Genomic DNA, 16,839 nt, shown 5'->3' on the forward strand with positions numbered 1-16,839 from the left:
GAAGGGCAGCGAGCCCCGTGGGGAAGCGGCACGCTTACTCGCGGACGCGTTTCCCAGTTAGGGCTGAGCCGAAGACTCTGTCATTGCTCCTTCTTTTGTGTACAGGACTTGGGGCTTTTCCGTGTTACGTTCGTGAAGCAGGTTTTGTCCAGATGTGCCAATCTCTCATGCCATTGGCACATATGTCTTACCTGTGCTTACAACACATTTCAGACTTTCATCTGTCTGGACACCATAAAATGCCTGGCTAAGCCTTGGACAAATGGCTTCGTGTAAGCCAATTTTAAAAAAGATGGCCAATGTTGACTTTATCGTTATGTGTACAAGTGACTCTAGGGGAGTTCGTGTTCATCATGGGAACACTTGGAGATACTGTTTGCTTGTCTGTCTCTTCATTTGTTTTTTGTGGCCTCTTCGTGTTAATTTTTAAACTTTTTATCATGGAAATAGTCTACATCTGCTGTCATCTGTCTTCGATAGTTATCAACCTGTTCCCAGCCTTTTTTCATCTCTGCTGCCCCCGCTCCCCTCTCTCACCCACTCCCCCCGCTCACTTTAAAGCAAACTCCAGACACGTATAATTCTATCTGTAAATACTTCAGTGTAGTTCTAAAGGTAAGCATGACTTGGGGTACCTGGGTGGCTCAGTCGGTTGAGCGGCTGACTCTTGATTTCGGCTCAGGTCCGTGACTTTGTGGTTAATGACATTGGGCCCCGCTGTGCTTAGGATCCTCTCTCTCCCTTTCTCTGCTCCCAGCTCCCCACCCCCCTCTGGCTCAAAATAAATAAATAAATAAGTAAATAAGTAAATAAAAGTAAAGATAGTCATGACTTAAAAAAACACACACACGTGGAATTTATTCGGATCAGGGTTCAAGTAAGGTGAATACATTGTGGTTGGTCGATGTGCCCTCTTAATCCGTAGAATCTCTGCAAGTCAGAACCCTGCCCCCATCCTGCTCCGTGTGTCTGTCTCTTCCTGCCATTTATTGGTTGAAGACACCGGGCCATGTGCTCCTGTGGAGGTCCTTGCGGTCTGGGCTTTGCGCGTTGCTCCTCCCCGCCTGGCTCCAGGTAAGCCACGCTCACCTGCCCTTGACTGTCCTCTACGTGATAGGTCGATCTGGAGGCTTCGGCAGATTCGGTCGAATTGCAGGGGTGCTCGGGGGGCATGGCGTTTCAGAGGCGGTGGTGGGTACTTCCCCTAGGATGTGTGTGATGACTGGTTGTGTTCTCTCAGTGAGGTTAGCAGACATTGATGTTCATACCTGGATCCATCCATTAGAAATTGTAAAATGGTGATGATGTAATTCTGTCACCACCCCCCCCCCCTTGCCTGTTAACTGGGATATTGATTGCCGTAAAGAGAAACTACCTCTCACCGATTATTTGGGTATCTCAAGGTAGAGTTCGTGTAGGAAAGCCAATACCAATACTTACTTTCCTTTGTTTAGCAGATTTCAGAATAATGACTGGGCGTCTCCTAAGGTAACCTGCAGGGTGTGTGTTTGTCCCAGTCGGCGTGCAGTAAAAGCTAACGGTTACACTTGTTAAACGTTGGCGTGCACGTTGTTTCCTCCTTGGCCTTGTTTCCTCTTTGGCCGGTGGGGGCGGGGGGCGGGGGGCTCTGTGATTTGGCTCCCGAGTCCGTCTGATATGGGCCTGGTAGCTTGTGATCACTTCCTTCGTAGCTGGTGTGACCAGGCAGGATGCTCCGTTCTCATTCTGTACGTTCTCTGCCCAGGTCTTCAGTCAGCTGAGTGGGAATGGGATTCAGAGAGCTTAATCTGGGTCCCGGGGGTGCCCATTGCCCACACTCAGACTTTTCTCTCCCCGCTGCCTCTCTGTTTTAATGGTAGAATGCGTTATAAGGGACAGACACCCAGGTGGCTCAGTCAGTTGAGTGTCCGACTCTTGATTTTGGCTCAGGTCACGATCCCAGGGTCTTGAGACTGAGCCCCATGTTGGGCTCTGTGCTGACAGTGTGGAGCCTGCTTGGGATTCTCTCTCCTTCTGCCCCTTGTCTGCTCACACAGGCATGAGCACTTTCCCTCTCTCAGGAAAATAAATAAGTAAATGAAGGTAGAATGTATTATGAGTGCTTACTGATTAAGTTTCGGGACTGCAAGGTTTTTATTTAATCCCACGTATCTGCCTTCTCCCACACCGACCATTGAGATTTTCATGGGCACCAACACAATCACTCATTTCTTGCGTCCCACATCACATCAGCACGTTCAGAAAGCAACAACCAACATAGCACCAGTGTTGTTTTACCAAAAACTGTTCACCAGGCATTTGCGGTTCTCTCTGGCACCAGGCCACAGATAGAGAGTGAGGTTACCCTGTTTTCCTTTTTGTTTTTTCTTTATTTTATAAATTTGAGAGAGAGAGAGAGAGAGAGAGAGAGAGAGAGAGAGAGAGAGTCCCAAGCAGACTCCACGCTGAGATGAAGCCCAAAGTGGGGCTCCATCCCGCGATACTGAGATCACGACCCTAACCCAAATTAGGGGCCGGATGTTCAACCGACCGAGCCACCCAGGTGCCCCAGGTCACCCTGTTTTAAAGTCACGTGGATGCGTTCCTCCCCGTCCAGCAGTACAGCCAGCCAGGTGCACAGCTGTGTTCGTTGGTGTCCTTTCACTTAAGATGTTTAAGAAATGCTTTCTAAAAATTTTAATTCTGCTCTACAGTTACGTAAAATATTTAGTGGATCCCAAGTCACGTACACAAAACGAGAAGTCTGGCTTTAGGGGTGCCTGGGGGGCTCAGTCGGTTAAGCGTCCAACTTCAGCTCAGGTCATGATCTCGTTCGTGGGTTCGAGCCCCGCTCTGTGCTGACAGCTCGGAGCCTGGAGCCTGGAGCCTGCTTGGGTTCTGTCTGTGTCTCTGTCTCTTTCTCAAAGATGAATAATAAAACATTTTTAAAAAATCTGGTTTCTCTTCCTGTCTTCTTCACCCTGCATCCTCCCGTCTGCAGCAGCCACATAAACGTTCTCATGACAGGCGTGTCTGTGAACACGTGTGTACTCACACGTTAGGTAAGACTGGCCGTCTCTCCACCGTGCTGGTTTCCATCTTACTGGATTAGAATCTGGAGGTCCTCATTAGAATCAGACCTTCGTTCTTTCCCTGAGAGCAGCGTTTCCCACACTGGCAGTGCTCACATCAGGGCTGGATAGTCCGTCTCTGTGGCTGTAGGTGTCCCCACACGTGTGAGGACAGTGGGGCCGTGTTCGGCAGCTTCCCTGGCATTTATCGGTCAGGTGCCAGGAGCCCCCTCCCCACCCGTGCCCGCCGAGCCTGTCCCCGGGCCTCACCGAACGTGGGAGGGCGGCGTGTTCTGGGCAGGTCTGTTCACACCAGGCGAGCCCCTGTTCCAGAAGTGGATTTGGACCCCGTCGAGAAGCCTCGACTTTGTGGATTTTGCAAGAAAGCCAGCTGTCGTGGTTCTCTCCTGCCTCCTTAGCACATTCAGGAAGGAAGGAAGGGTTGTCACTGGCTGAGGCACAAAGTAAAGAGAGGCAAGGATGTTACCAAGTCTGTGTGAAACTGCTCACGCTGGGAAGATGTGTGTCGGAAACCTGAGGAGTTCCTTTGGCCTCGAACAGGGGTTCACGGATGGGGAGCTTGTGCCGGGGCCCTTCCCCGAGGGCTTTTGGTTCCCTGCCACGCGTGCGCTCGTGGGTCCAGCCGCGGGAAGGAGCCAGGGCGTCCCGTCAAGGGCCGGTGAAACCGTCTCCAGTAGCGCCCTCGCAACCAAGGGCGGAGCGGACGAGCGTGAGCCCGGAAGGCGGACTCCGCAAACGTGGAGCGCGGAGGCGGAGGCAGGGGGCCGGTGGGAGGTCACCGGGGCCTCGACACCTCCCGCGGGGCCCCCAGCTCGCTCCCACATGTCTCTCCCGGGTCTCCGATGCTCCCTCCGCATGGAAATCGGATTAGCCCGACAGAGAGCGTCATCACGAACATCAGGAACCGAACATGAAATCAGAACTTTCTTTGAAAAGTAAATAATTGGGACCAGCGAGCATGCTTCTGAGACGTTTACGGCTGTACCTTAGGACCAGGGACTCCCAACAGTCTGGCTCTCCTGTGGCTGCTGCTGGGCCCGCGGGCAGCCCTGCTTGGGGCCTTGCTCAGAACAGACTTGGCTGGTGAGAGGCGTCGGGCATCACTTTGTCACGAATCGCTTTGGTGGCTGTTTCTTTGGATGCACGGAGCCAGCTTCCGGGTGATGGGCACGCCTGGGGGCACGGCCTTAGTCCACTGCTTGGCTGGCCCGCTTTGGCAGCCATTTAACAAGTACCTGTTTCCTCCTCGGCGTGAGGCCTCTCAGTGTCGATTTGTTTCCTTCCTCGTCTTGTTACTGTCAGAGAGAACACGTCCTGTGGTAGAGAGAGCGCCCTGTTCAGAAGCGCTCCGCCAGCCGCATCAGTGGCCAGAACAAGGTTGCAGATGTGGAACGCCCGTGTCCCCGCGTCCACTGGATGCTGTAGCCCCGGGGCCCGGAGTCCAGTCTCCTCTGCCCCTACCCCCGCCCTCTCCCATCCACTCCGCACGGCTTATGAAATTCTGGATTCTCTTTGTCTCCCCACCAGGCAGGTTTTGCTTGGGGGTCGTCGGGCGTTAACGTTAGGAGGGAGCAGTGTTTTCAGTGCTAATGTGGTGGGTGGACCTGGGCAAAACTCAGTAGCCGTGAGAGGCTTCGGCTGCTGGGTCCCGGGGCTCCGCGAGAGCCCGGCTGGCCTGCACGCGGCTGGCTCGGCCCTCAGGATCTGCAGGGGTTCCGGCCCCTCTCGAGGCGGCGGGGGTGGGGGGTGGGAGGGGTGGAGGGGTTTTGGGGGGGCGCTGCCGTGCCGGAGCCCAGAGGCCGCGGAACCAAGGCAGGGCCATCACGTTACGATGGCAGACCTGTCCCCTATGTCTTCCTGTCCCCTGCTTGTCCCCAGTTTGCCAACACGTGGGAAGGCTCTCCGTCAGTGTCCCGGGGCTCCGCTGACTGACTGCTAAAACCCGGGAGTCCGGAGCCGGGCTGCCTGACTTGAAACGGGCCCTGCCACACGCCAGCTGTGTGACCTGTGGTGGTTACTGCACCTCTCTGTGTCTCAGCTCCCTGTCTGTAAAGCGGGGGTGCTCCTGATGCCTGGCTGGCGTGGTGCTCGTGCGGGTGGGCGAGCGGGCGTAAGTGAGGGCTCGGGACGGTAGCTGGCGCGTCCTCTGCCCTCCTCTCCTCGCTGGCTGTGTTTTCCAGGCACCCCGCCACGCGTTTGCTCACGTCGTCCTCACAGCCTGTGAAGTGGGCAGGGGCAGGACCGTTCTAGTTATTTCAGGAGGGAGTGGAGGTTCGGGGTGGTTCCCAGACAGTCCCGGGTGGAATGTTGACAAATAGGTCACCGATGTGTGGCCAGATCCCAGGTCTTCCGTCTCGGGGACCCTAACTCTGGCAGAGGGGTGGGCCTCTCCAGTGGGCACAGCAGAGCCTCCCCTCGGCAGCTCCCGTCTGGCATCAGGCGGCGAGGGCTGGGAGCCCCAACAGAGACTGTGCCCAAGGGGTGAGGAACCCCTAGCAGAGCTGACCCCCGGGGTGCAGAGGGAGGAGGAGCGGGAGACCCCCCAGAGAGGCCTCGGTGGCACTCGGTTTGCTTGCAGCCTGTCCAGAGGTGTGACGTGGGGTTCACGGCGAGCAGCCCACGTCGGCCCCCGAAAGTGACCCGGATCTTACGTCTGGGGCGGGTGGTGCAGACCCGCGTCTGGCGCCAGTGAGCCTCCTCGGAGACGCCCCTGCCCTTGGCCAGTCGGGGTGGGGCTTGTGGGGCGGGACACCTGAAAACGTGCCCGTCGGCTGCTGAGCTGACCCCTGAGGTAGGCGGGGCCGACCGCTGGCACAGGACGTGCTGGGGCTTTGACCGTGCACCGTGAGTGGAGGGGAGAGTCTGTGAAAAAGCAAAACTACGTCTTAGAGATAACCTGTTGCTTAGTAGAAGGGAGCCCTGGGTTGTCGGACCAAACGTGAATCCCAAGTCCAGTCAGCTCTCTGGGCAGATGCAGGGCAGCGAGGCCTGAAGCTGAACAGCCTTTTACCCGAGCGATGTCCCTTACAGGTGGAGATGCCCATTACTGTTGGCCATTCGCAGAGCCAGGTCCCCCTGAGAGGTCATTTACAATGACACAGAGGGGGCAACCTTATGCGTTCCGTTTCCATTAGCGAAAATTCCAGAATAATATGAAAGGGTACTAGAAATTGCCGGAAGGTGGTCGGTGACTTCTGTGTCTCTAGACTTCTTCTGAAGTTTGCTCCTTTGGCTTCTGAAAACAAGTGACCTCGGTTGTGCCCTCAGGTGACCAGAACTCGGCTTGCACAGGTGCAACTCGAGGGCGTGAAGGACCAGGAGTGGCTGCTGCCTGAGCGGCCGGGCCGGTTCGGGACGCCTCCGCCTTCCGCCCTGCCACGGGCTGTGGCTGCTTGTGTGGTTTTGGGGGTTGGTTGGTTGGTTTGTTTGTGAGGCGGTTTTAATTTGTCTGAGATCCGTCTTTCCGTGGCGAGTTTGCAAGGACACCGGTTCCGTGTTAGATGCAGACCACAGCCGTGTGCGTGTGTGGTGCTGGGAGCCAGCGCTGCGTCAGCCATCAGCCTGAGCCCTTGGGGGGGTGGGGGGTGAGTCCTTTGGGTCAGCAGAGATTCTCAAGGAGGGTTATTGACTGAAACATCACTTCCCACCTCCTGCTTATACTTCAACTACTCAGGTGCTCCATTTAAAGTCATAAGAGAAGTGGTAGCTTGTTTTTGTTTTTGGTTTTTAAATTTAGGGATTGGGGGCAAAGCCCAGTGTCACCGTACCATCAAGAAAAAATGAGACACATAGCATCTTACTAGGAGATAACGGAAACACTGAAAGAGGAAAGAAAATGTGCAAATCGAGCGGGAGATTGAATTTGTACTGCACGGATTGGCTCCGAGGTCCATGTTGGGATGAGCAAAGTTCCGTCGGGATAATGCAGTTGTGCTGTGGTTAATTTCAGGTAAACGATAGGTCAGTAAAGTCAGCATTGCTCAGACACCCGTGAATTCGTGCCCTGCAGTTTCCCTGTGTGACTGTTGTGTGTCCAGAGACGGGGACTCGGGGAACTTCACAGGGTCCTGTCCTCACCAGCTTGGTGTCGGAAGGCGAGGCGTACCACGTCGTTCTCACAGAGAAGTGAGAGGTGGCCCCTGTGGGCCGAGAGCTGCAAGGAGCCTCGGGAGGAGGTAAGAGCTTGCTCAGGCCCGGCCAGGGTGGCGAAGGGGCCCAGCGCAGCCAGACCCGTGGAGGACCGGTGGGGGCAGGTGGCTGACGGAGCTGCGGTCCATGCCCGGGCGTGGCGGTGCTCGCGTGGGGGCAGTGCAGTGGACCCCACCACCGAGGATCCGCTTTTAGGACGCGAGTGGCCTGATGGTGTGCTTGGGAAGGAAAGTTCTGCCAGACTGGAAGGACGTGGAGAGAGGCTGGCCAGGAGGCCTGAGGACAGTCGGGGGCCTTTGACCCCGATGAAGCAGAGGCAGGACAGCCATGTGTGAGGGACGTGCCCCGGGCACACTGAGCCAGGCCTGGGGAGCCCCGGACGAAGGGGGTGTGAGGGGGATTGCGGAGGGAGGGACGGGATCGAGGTGTGTGGTCTCAGTGACTCAGAGCCAGCTGACGCCAGCGATTCAGGTGGGGAGCCCGGGGGCGTGGGCCCGCGAGGAGCAAGGCAAGGGATTCTTCCATCGTAGGTTTGTGCTGCACCCACGGGGAGCTTGTGGTGTGAGACAAAGGAGGCTGAGTTACAGCCACGCCCGGGGTAGGAGGGAGGAGGCTGGGGAGGAGAGCCACGGAACGCAGGGTGGAGATTGACCCTTGGGGGAGTGAGGAGCCTCGTCGGACGCTCGGGACCTGGCTGTCGACGGGAGCCTCAGAGCACTTGGCCGCGAAGGCCTCATGACTCCACAGGACGGTCTAAGTACAGCAGTGATGTGTCGGAATGGCTTGAAAAGGAGAGGTCATCCGTGCCGAGGTCATGACCACGTGTGCACTCCTGCCCCTGCGGACGCCGTGCCGTTCCTCACGCTGGTCCTGCAGCCAAGGCGGCGGAGTGGGATCACCCAGTCAGCCGTCCGCCCCACTCCTGCCCCGCTGCCATCTAATTTCCTGCGTTTGCTCTTGTCTGCTTTGTCTTTGCCTTAGGGAGGCCCCCCTGCAGCCTGCAGTCAGGTGTCTGTCTCGGTGCCCCGCTGCTCCTCTGTCCTCTCATCTCCACGGAGCTGTCCGGACAAGGGAGAGGTCTTTTCGTTACTTTTCATGCCATTATAAACCTTGGAAGACATGTACATTTGCCAGTGACAAAGTAAATCTTCTTTCCTTCTGTCTCTGCTCGCGGACAGCACTCCTGGCTTTTCACACCAGACAGACGGCGTGGCTCTCGGGAGGGTCATCTGTCCACCCAGGAGTGCCTGCTTATAGAAAGTGCCAGCCGCGTGTCGCCGTGCTGCATTAGCTGGGCGCGTCCGCGGGCGCTCACGTTGCCCCCAGCGTCCGCCCTGAGCTTGTTTGGGGCGGCAGGCCAGCCCGCGAAGGCAGGACATCATCTGCCACGGGGCCTGGGTTCTGTGGCGCAGGCACCGGCTTTACCGCCGTCCTCCGTCCCAGCAGAACTGGAGGTTTTGAAATCCTAAGCAAATGGGATACTCCAGTACTCCAGTAGAACAGCTCTTTTGGGAGAAGCTCGCCGGGCTTTGCGAACTCTAGCAGTGAGTCTTTATCATTTGTCCACACACAAACATTTATTAAGTGCCAACTACATGTCAGGTATTGTGCTTCCGCAGGGTGGCCGCAGTGACCAGGGAAGTGCTGGTCCCTGCCTTCATAGGACTTTTACCAGTCGGGGCAGGAAGAAGGTGGAGGGAGGGCAGACAGAGGGGTAAGAAGCAGGCGGAGTCAAGGCTCATAAATGCTGCGGTCGGGGACCTACGTGTGCTATGGGAGCGTTTGGCACGGGGAGCCTAACCCGTCTCTGGGAGTAGCTGAGAGTGAGTTCTCGAGAATTAACATTTAACTTGATGTTTGAAGAAGGAAGAGGAGATGCCCAGGCAAGACTTGGAACTGGGGGTCGAGGAAAAGTAGGAAGAGGGTCCGGACAAGGGCTAGGAGGTGGGTGAGAACATAAGACTTGGAAGATACTTCCTCGTGCCTGGAGCGTAGACTCTCAGAGGCTCTGCAGACGAGGTTTTGCAGGGACTGAAGGGCCATTCTGAAGAGTTTTTGGGGTCCGTGGGAAGCCATCAAAGGGTTTCAGCAAGTGAGACATACCGAGTTTTGAGGAATGGATTTGGATCGAGCAAAACGAGCCGGGCAGGTTCCTCAGGAAGTTGTAGTAACGTAAGAAACAGATGACGGTCACGGTTGTGGCTGATGGCGGTGTTGTTGGCAGTGGCATTGAGGACGGTGGTGATGATACTGGGGGTGGTTGGGATGAGGGTGAGGGTGGCGGTGACCATGATGGTGGTGACCGTGCGTGCAGTGGCTTGGCTTAGGTGGTGTTAGTGCGAATGGAAGGGGCTGTAGCAGCAAGAAGGGCTTTTTGAGAGGCAGGAGCACAAAGTCCCTGAACTGCCAGGGCCTGGAGCCTTCCATGTGGGGCTACCGCCTAGGACAGCTGTCCTGTGAGCAGACCTGACCTTCCTCCTGCCCAGCATCTCCCGGAAGTCCGTGCTTCCTACTTGGAAAGGGGCAGACGGTGAGACATTTTCAAGACCCCAGACCAGGGACGAAACCGGCCCAAATTCTAACATTATGTTCGCTCACCCCTTCCTTCTCTGCTGCCGAGGAAGGATGGGAGAGCGGAAACAACATCGCTGATACCCTCACGCCTGGCCGGGCGAGGCCGCGTGGTCTCTGCTCGACACCCTGGAGAGGAGAGGGCGGCGCTGGCGCTGCCCGGGGCCTCCTTGCTGCGGGATCTGTCAGGGGACGGGACCCTCAAGTGCAGCCCCCGACCCCCCATGCTCCAGGCACACTGGTGACCCCCGGGGTCTGTCCTTGCGCAAGGAGGAGCCTGACGAGAAGGCGGGCACGCGGCACACGCCCTGCTCGGGCCTCCGTAGCACAGGCGGCTGCCCGGTGTCACCGAGGGGCAGGCGGACGGCGCGGGGGCGAGGGGTTCGGGGCCACGCTCCCCTTTCGTCCAGCCACAGGGCAGCCTTTCTTTTCTCTTCCTCGCCCGCCTCCCGCAGAAGCTCCACACACGTGCCTGGCTGCGTCCTGAGGGTTGGACTTGGAGCCAGGATGCCGGCCACCGCGGGCCGCCTTGCAGGGACTGCCTGTCACCTCGTGTGTGACGTGATGCTTTCTCTGCCGCTCCTGCCCTCAGACCCTGTGGCCGGGATCCAGGCATTGTGGTTTTGCCACCACACTATGGCGTGGTGACATTTAATTTAGTGCTTCTCATTTCAGATCCCTTAAAAAGACTAATTAATTCGCATAAAACCCCAGGAGGCATATTATTCATCTCTGTGGTGCCTTTCATGCTCGTCTGTTAATGGTCCTTTTTGTGCCTAGGTGGAAAGCGAGGCTAAATCATCTGTTTGCGACCCCGCAGGAGAAGACCTTGGTGGAGCCAAGGTCAGCGATAACGAGTCCCTGATTCTATGGACGCCTCCGAGGAACGTCAGCCGTGGCCTCGTGCGTGGCTTGGGGGAACAGCACTGCCCCGTGGAACTGATCTCGGGAGGGGTGGGTGGTCCTGCCCTGGAGCCGAACCCCGGTTCGGTCGCCGCGTGGGGGAGGGCAGACTGAGGAAGGCTGCGTGCTGTGGCAGCAGGAGTGACGCGGGGGCTGCAGCGGGAAGCACTTGTCCCGTCCCCTCGGAAGGCGCCCAGTGGCCTGGGGCTGTGAAGCGGGCGCAGGCCCCACAGAGCCGGCAGCCTGCTGCTCCTGGGACCTGGTGTGAGGTCTCCGGGTGTGGCCTGGTCCTGTGTTGGGGTGCCTTGTCTTTGAGCAACTCTTCACCTCTGCGCGTGGGGCTTTCTGTAGCCCGAGGAGCGAGGGAGCCACTGAGGAAGAATTCACAAATTTGGAGGCTCCCCGATACCTGGGGTTTAGTGTGGGCCCTGCCCCTCTGGTTGTCTCTGCCTCGCACGGGCCGGCTGCCTGGCCAGTGCCGTGCTCTTGCGCCCGCGGCCGCGACTTCAGAAGCCTTTCTGACCCTGCAGCGTGTCCTGTTCTCTTTAAGGGTCGGTGGCTTTGATGCGCGTGAGCAGAGTCAGGCGTCCAGGGTGGCGAGCCGCGCTCCTGAACCAGGGGGCGCACGGCGCGTGTGAGCGTGACCTCCGGGGACCCGCCCGCCTGGCCGGGCTGTGGGCACGAGGCATCCCACCCTCTCCCCCTTCTGCCTGCGGCTCCGCGAGGCTCGGCTCTCTGGCGGGACGGTGCTCAGGAAGCCCGTTGGGGGCCCGTCGGGGCTGTGCGTGTGCTGCCGTCGCCGTGCGCCTGTGACAGTTCGAAGTGGGGGCAGAGGTGTCCTCGCTGGGCGTGATGGTCGGCAGCGGGGATTACTGTTCCGCGTGTGGTGGCAGGAGGCCTCAGGAGAGAAGTGCCCGTGGGTCGGGGGGATAGACGTACGTGCGGTGAGATTGATTTCCTGTTTTCTTCACATCGTCTAATGAAACCGCCGCAATCTCGGTCAGTGTCCTCATAACGTAGCCCGGCAGAAGGGGCGGTGTGGGAGGGGTACGGCGCCCACCACCGCACCCCTGCCCTTGCTCTCCCAGCAGACCCTGCGCTCCCCGGAAGCTCCTCACCACTGGCACCTGGTCCTCGCTGTGGTCGGACAGGACGTCTGTCCCCGCGCACAGCCTCCTGCGAATTTGGGAACTCTTCCTTCGGTTCGATCCGACAGCCGTTTTCTCCCCCCTGCTGTGGAAATGCTGCTGCTGGGGAGAGGGTCTCGCGCATCTAAAGGCAGCGCCCCTGCGGCATGCATGGCCCCGGCCCCCAGGGGGGTGGCTCTGTGCACACACGACTGGGCTTCCCTCCAGGGCGATGCCCCGTTACTGCTCTTGGTAGTGAATGGAAATGTTTTCAGTCGCCTTGTGCTCACAGGGATAATAAATCGCGAATTCAGAACTCCTTTCAGCACCTGTTGAAGTTGTTTTGTGACTCAGCCTCCATCTTTACTCTTCCCTACGTGAGCCGCCCGAAAGCCTTCCTGGAAATAGGAAAACTAAGTGCCCGATCCGCACGGCCCGGAGCGGGACTCCGTGAGGTCGGCTCCCGCCCAAGGCCGCTCCCTCCCCTTCAGCCCGCGGGCCCGCCGCTGTGGCTCCTGGAGCTGAAATGTTCGCAGTACCTCTAGCTACTTCTGCCTATCCGGCCAGGACGCACTTTTAAAATTTTTTTTTTTTTTTCAACGTTTATTTATTTTTGGGACAGAGAGAGACAGAGCATGAACGGGGGAGGGGCAGAGAGAGAGGGAGACACAGAATCAGAAACAGGCTCCAGGCTCTGAGCCATCAGCCCAGAGCCCGACGCGGGGCTCGAACTCCCGGACCGCGAGATCGTGACCTGGCTGAAGTCGGATGCCTAACCGACTGCGCCACCCAGGCGCCCCCAGGACGCACTTTTAAAGTACAGCTGTAACACACGTGCGGGTATTTAATTTATGAAAAGGCCCCGATCAAAGCGTCTACCAAGATGAAGAGGGGTTTGCTGCCCAGTGTGGTCGTCACAGCAGCCCTCAGTCACTGGGTGGTCCAAACTCGGGGCCACGCTGGTCGCGTCACAGTGACTTGGGTGTTCACCGGGGTCCTGTGCTCCATTGGGGGTTTCTTCTGGGGGTGGGGATTTGGGGGATTTGAAAGTAGGCTCCACAGATTGACCCCATTCCTACCTGGTCTGCGGTTGTTTTCATCCTGTTCGTTTGCAGACTGAACTTCTAGATAGTTGTGCTTGTAACTCACTTTCCGATGGCACGGCGTGCTTGTGTGGATGCGGTTTTGGGGGATGTGTCCAAGTTACCTCGATAAGATGTTCCCTGTCTGCCCCAGAACTGGATTTCCATTTATCGGTTACCCTCATCTTGTTTTACGGGGCCAACGAGAATTCAGCTGATTAGAGCGTTAGGACCCAGGACCCTGGCTCTGTCTCACTCTGAGCACAAATCCACGGTTCACCGATGACAAATCAGGAACGTTGACGTTTATTATTTTCTTCACTGTTAAACATGCAGATTGCAAATAGCAGAGTAGCAGGAATTAAGGCGAACAGGTAAGTGCCCAAAGACGTCTACGTACGGACTTCCTAGCAGTTCACTGGGATTCACTCGTGTCACATCAGTAGCAGGAAGGACTCTCCGTTTTCCTTGTTTCATTACTAACGATAGAGGTCAGTGCCCGTCACATCAGTCCCTAATACCTGAGTGTGTTGCGTGCAGCCGTGGGAGGGACGTAAAGACAGAGCCCCATGCTGCCTGGCCTCACGGTCCCGGGGGGAACCACGTGTAACAAACGGTGTGTGTGAGCCAGAGAAAGAAGACACAGGCGCCCCTGCCCCGAGGGTCCCGGCAGGAGTCGTGCGCAAGAGCTGGGGTGCTTCCAGAACACGTGGGTGAGGATGCTGCCCTCTGCGTCCCGAGCCCCTGCTCCCACGTGGGCCATCTCCGTGCGGGCCAGCCCCTCAGACCCCCACACGGGGGACCCACAGCCTCTGTCAGCGTCAGATTAGTTCACGCTGCCTTGGTGGTGAAAGTGAACTTGGAAACCTCGTGTACATGTGAGCCTTGTCTCGAGCCTCCTCTGTGACACCCTTACTTTACGAGGAGCATCCTGGCCCGTATGGAGGAGACGTGGGAGGGGAAGGCCACGTGGCTGGACCCTGACCTGCGCCTCAGCACAGGGTTCTCAAACTGTCTGCGGAAGAACAGGGTCGCTCCCCTTGGGTTAGTTTGCTTACAGGCGTGGGAAATGTGGACAATCTGGAAAAACTTGTGTCGTGAATTTCACCATCCCGAAGCTTTCATATTTATGCATCCGCTGATAACTTTGGACTGCGAGATATAGCCTGTCTCCAAGGGTCTCGTGTGGTTGATTACAGACCACTCCCGTGTGCAACAGGCCGCGTGTCCCCGCTGGTTTCTTCACCTCGACGCCTCATTTTCCTTTGAAGGATCGGGAAGCCTCTTGTCCTTGGAAGCCGCACACGGTCCTCAGGCCTTCTAGCTGCTTCCCGTCTCTGCTGCTCTCTCCCCGCTGCCCTTCGCACACAACGGGGATGCTTCCCCGGCAGCAGGTGTGCGGAGTGCCGTGCGGGCACGGGTGGCACCGGCCCGGCCCCGGCACTGTGTGTGCTCCGCGTTCTGACCGCTGCTTTCTTCGGGTGACGTCACTGTGTTACTTTTTATTTAGCTTTTTAAGTAAAGTTTTAAAAGTTCATCCAAGTAATAAACACACATGTTATTTTTTAAAGTCGGCGCGTAATCCCTACCTAGCAGCAAACCCTTTTAGCTGTGTTTTTCTAGGAGATACGGCCATCTTTTTATGGGGCATTCTTACCCTACTCTTTATTGACTTACCAATTTGGGGCATTGTTTTGACGTCCTCGTGTGGCGTTAGAGATTCCATGCACGTCACGTCCACTCCGTCTTCCGGTGTGGTTCTAGATTTGCTCAGTCAGTCTTCACTGGGAATTCACCACCGAACAGATATGAAGTAGGCCCCTCGGGTGAGCCCCACATGCCCGTCTCCCAGCTTCAGCATCACCACATGGCTTCGTTTCTGCGCTTAGGTCGGCTGGGCATTAGAACTGGTTTTGATGAAATAAAATCAGAAATCCAGGAGATGTGTGTCTGGGTATGACTGTGGGCTTTGTGGGGTAGCTCCCCCACCCTCCGGCCTCCCCATTCCAATCAGACAGATAGTGGAGGGTGTCTGGGGGCGTGGGAGGGCTGAACCCTCGTGGTTTCCATTTCTCTGTGTTCCTGGCCCTTCTTGTGTGGTCGTGTCTCCATGAGAATGTCAGTGGCAGTTTCTTGGAAGCAGTAAATAGCCTGTTATATTTATGGGAAATGCATTGGATTTGGCGGTAAACTCAGGGAGAACAGATATACTAAGACTGTTAGTGCCAGGGCGCCCGGCCAGCTCGGTAAGTGTGCCACTCTTGGTCTCGGGGTCATGAGTTCGGTGCCGTGTCGCATGTAGAACTTGCTTAAAAAACGATAAGAAAAGACTGTTGGTGCATCTACCCAAGTGGGAACACCTTTCCGTGTTTCAAGCCTCCTTCATATTTTCCAGGAGAATTTTTAAAAATTTCCTCATCTGGGTTTTTTCATGTTTCACGCCGTTTACTTCGGTGTGCGCAGTCTTCTTTTCTGCTTTAGAAATGGGCGTTCCGTACGTTTACGTCCTGTAACTGTTCCCTGTCGTGTGTATAAGGGCTGTTGATGTTTGTAGGTTCATCTTAGGCCCTGCTGATTCGGGGGGGCCCTTGGCCTCGATGGGTGAGGGTCCAGGCAGGAGCAGGTGGGGGCTGAGCCGGGCCGAGGTGGCGAGGGGGAGGGGCCGTCGGGGTCCTTCCTCTGTCTTCCTTTTCTGTCTGCGGTTCTCTTGCTGCCTTATGCTGCAGCCTCCTGCAGAGAGTTCTTCCGGAAGGATTGAGTGTTTCTGAGAAATACCTGGCATCCCAGCGGCGGTACGTCTTGCTCAGCGTGGCCGTGCAGCAGGCCTCTCCATCCCGTGGGACCGTCACAGTGCCTCCCAAGGAGCGTCTGTCGGGTGGGGGCACGTGCCCGGCAGCCTCTGAAAGAGCCATCGCCCGCTTTCAGGGGCGGAGAAGCTCAGGCTCGCGTGTGCGGGGTCACACGCTGCTCAGAGCAGGAATGGGGGGTGTGTCCCGGGTGCTCCCACGAATCCACGGTGAGTTTCTCGATTTCTTCTCCCGCAACAGGCCCGGTACAAGCAGAGCCTCGACCCGACCGTGGATGAGGTGAAAAAGCTCTGCACGTCTTTACGCCGAAACGCCAAGGAGGAGCGGGTCCTCTTCCACTACAACGGCCACGGGGTGCCCAGGCCCACCGTGAACGGGGAGATCTGGGTCTTCAACAAGGTAGGAGCTCCGTCCGAGGCCCTTGGGAGCCCCGCCCGTGTCTCTCTCTGCCACAGAACGTTTCCTCGTGGGAGCTCGGCCACGGGTCCCATCCGCCCGCGGCTCCGCTGCCGTCTAGACCCTGCCTCTGCGGACCCGGATGTGGTCGGGCTGGGCAGGGCGGCGGGCCCGCCGTGTGGCGGGGACCCGTGGGATCGTCTCCGTGTCAGCGGCGAGGCCTGGGCAGCAGGCTCGAGGTGCCAGCTCTCGTGCCCGTGTGGCGGGGCGCTGTCTGGGCCACGCTGTCCGGTGTGGCCCTCGGGTGCGCTCTCCCCGCAGGAGGCAGGACTCGCACGGCCGACACGGTTTCTCAGATCAGGCGGAGTCTCCCTTAGAGAACCCGCCATTTCCTGACGAAACAAAACGGCGCACGGGTTCCGGAGAGCGCCCACCACGACACCTGTGGACGCGGCCTCTGCTCTGCCCTCCCCAGGGCGGTGCTCCCGCCTCCGGCTCCTCCAAGGCGACACCCCTTCCGCCATCTTCCTGGCCGCGAGCGGCGAGTGTCGCGCCCGGCCTGTGGTGGGGCGTCGGCTGCGTCCTCTCGGCTCAGGCCGTGTGAAAGGCAGCGCCTGGAAGGGTGCAGGGTCCGATGCCACGTGGCCACCGCCGGTTCAGAAGACGCGCCTTCAGAGCCCCTGTGCCCTCCTCAAGCGCAGCCTCCCTTGTCCCCGCCAGGATCCCAGGGGCT

General features: G+C 57.8%; 1 protein-coding gene across 6 annotated transcripts in view; it reads left to right on the forward strand.

Moving 5' to 3' along the window:
• RPTOR (regulatory associated protein of MTOR complex 1) overlaps positions 1-16,839 on the forward strand; it is a 334,714-nt gene that overhangs the window by 122,239 nt on the left and 195,636 nt on the right. For 5 of the 6 annotated variants that reach the window (XM_045489812.1, XM_045489813.1, XM_045489815.1 and 2 more), the window contains one exon: positions 15,951-16,109. In XM_045489812.1, coding sequence (XP_045345768.1) covers positions 15,951-16,109 — 159 coding nt within the window. Of the gene's footprint in view, positions 1-6,243; positions 6,317-15,950; positions 16,110-16,839 lie in introns of those variants that run through there. The other variant, XM_045489816.1, reaches the window with a different exon arrangement.

This window comes from Leopardus geoffroyi, chromosome E1, assembly GCF_018350155.1.
Source record: "Leopardus geoffroyi isolate Oge1 chromosome E1, O.geoffroyi_Oge1_pat1.0, whole genome shotgun sequence".
In the NCBI taxonomy this organism is placed as follows: Eukaryota; Metazoa; Chordata; class Mammalia; order Carnivora; family Felidae; genus Leopardus; species Leopardus geoffroyi.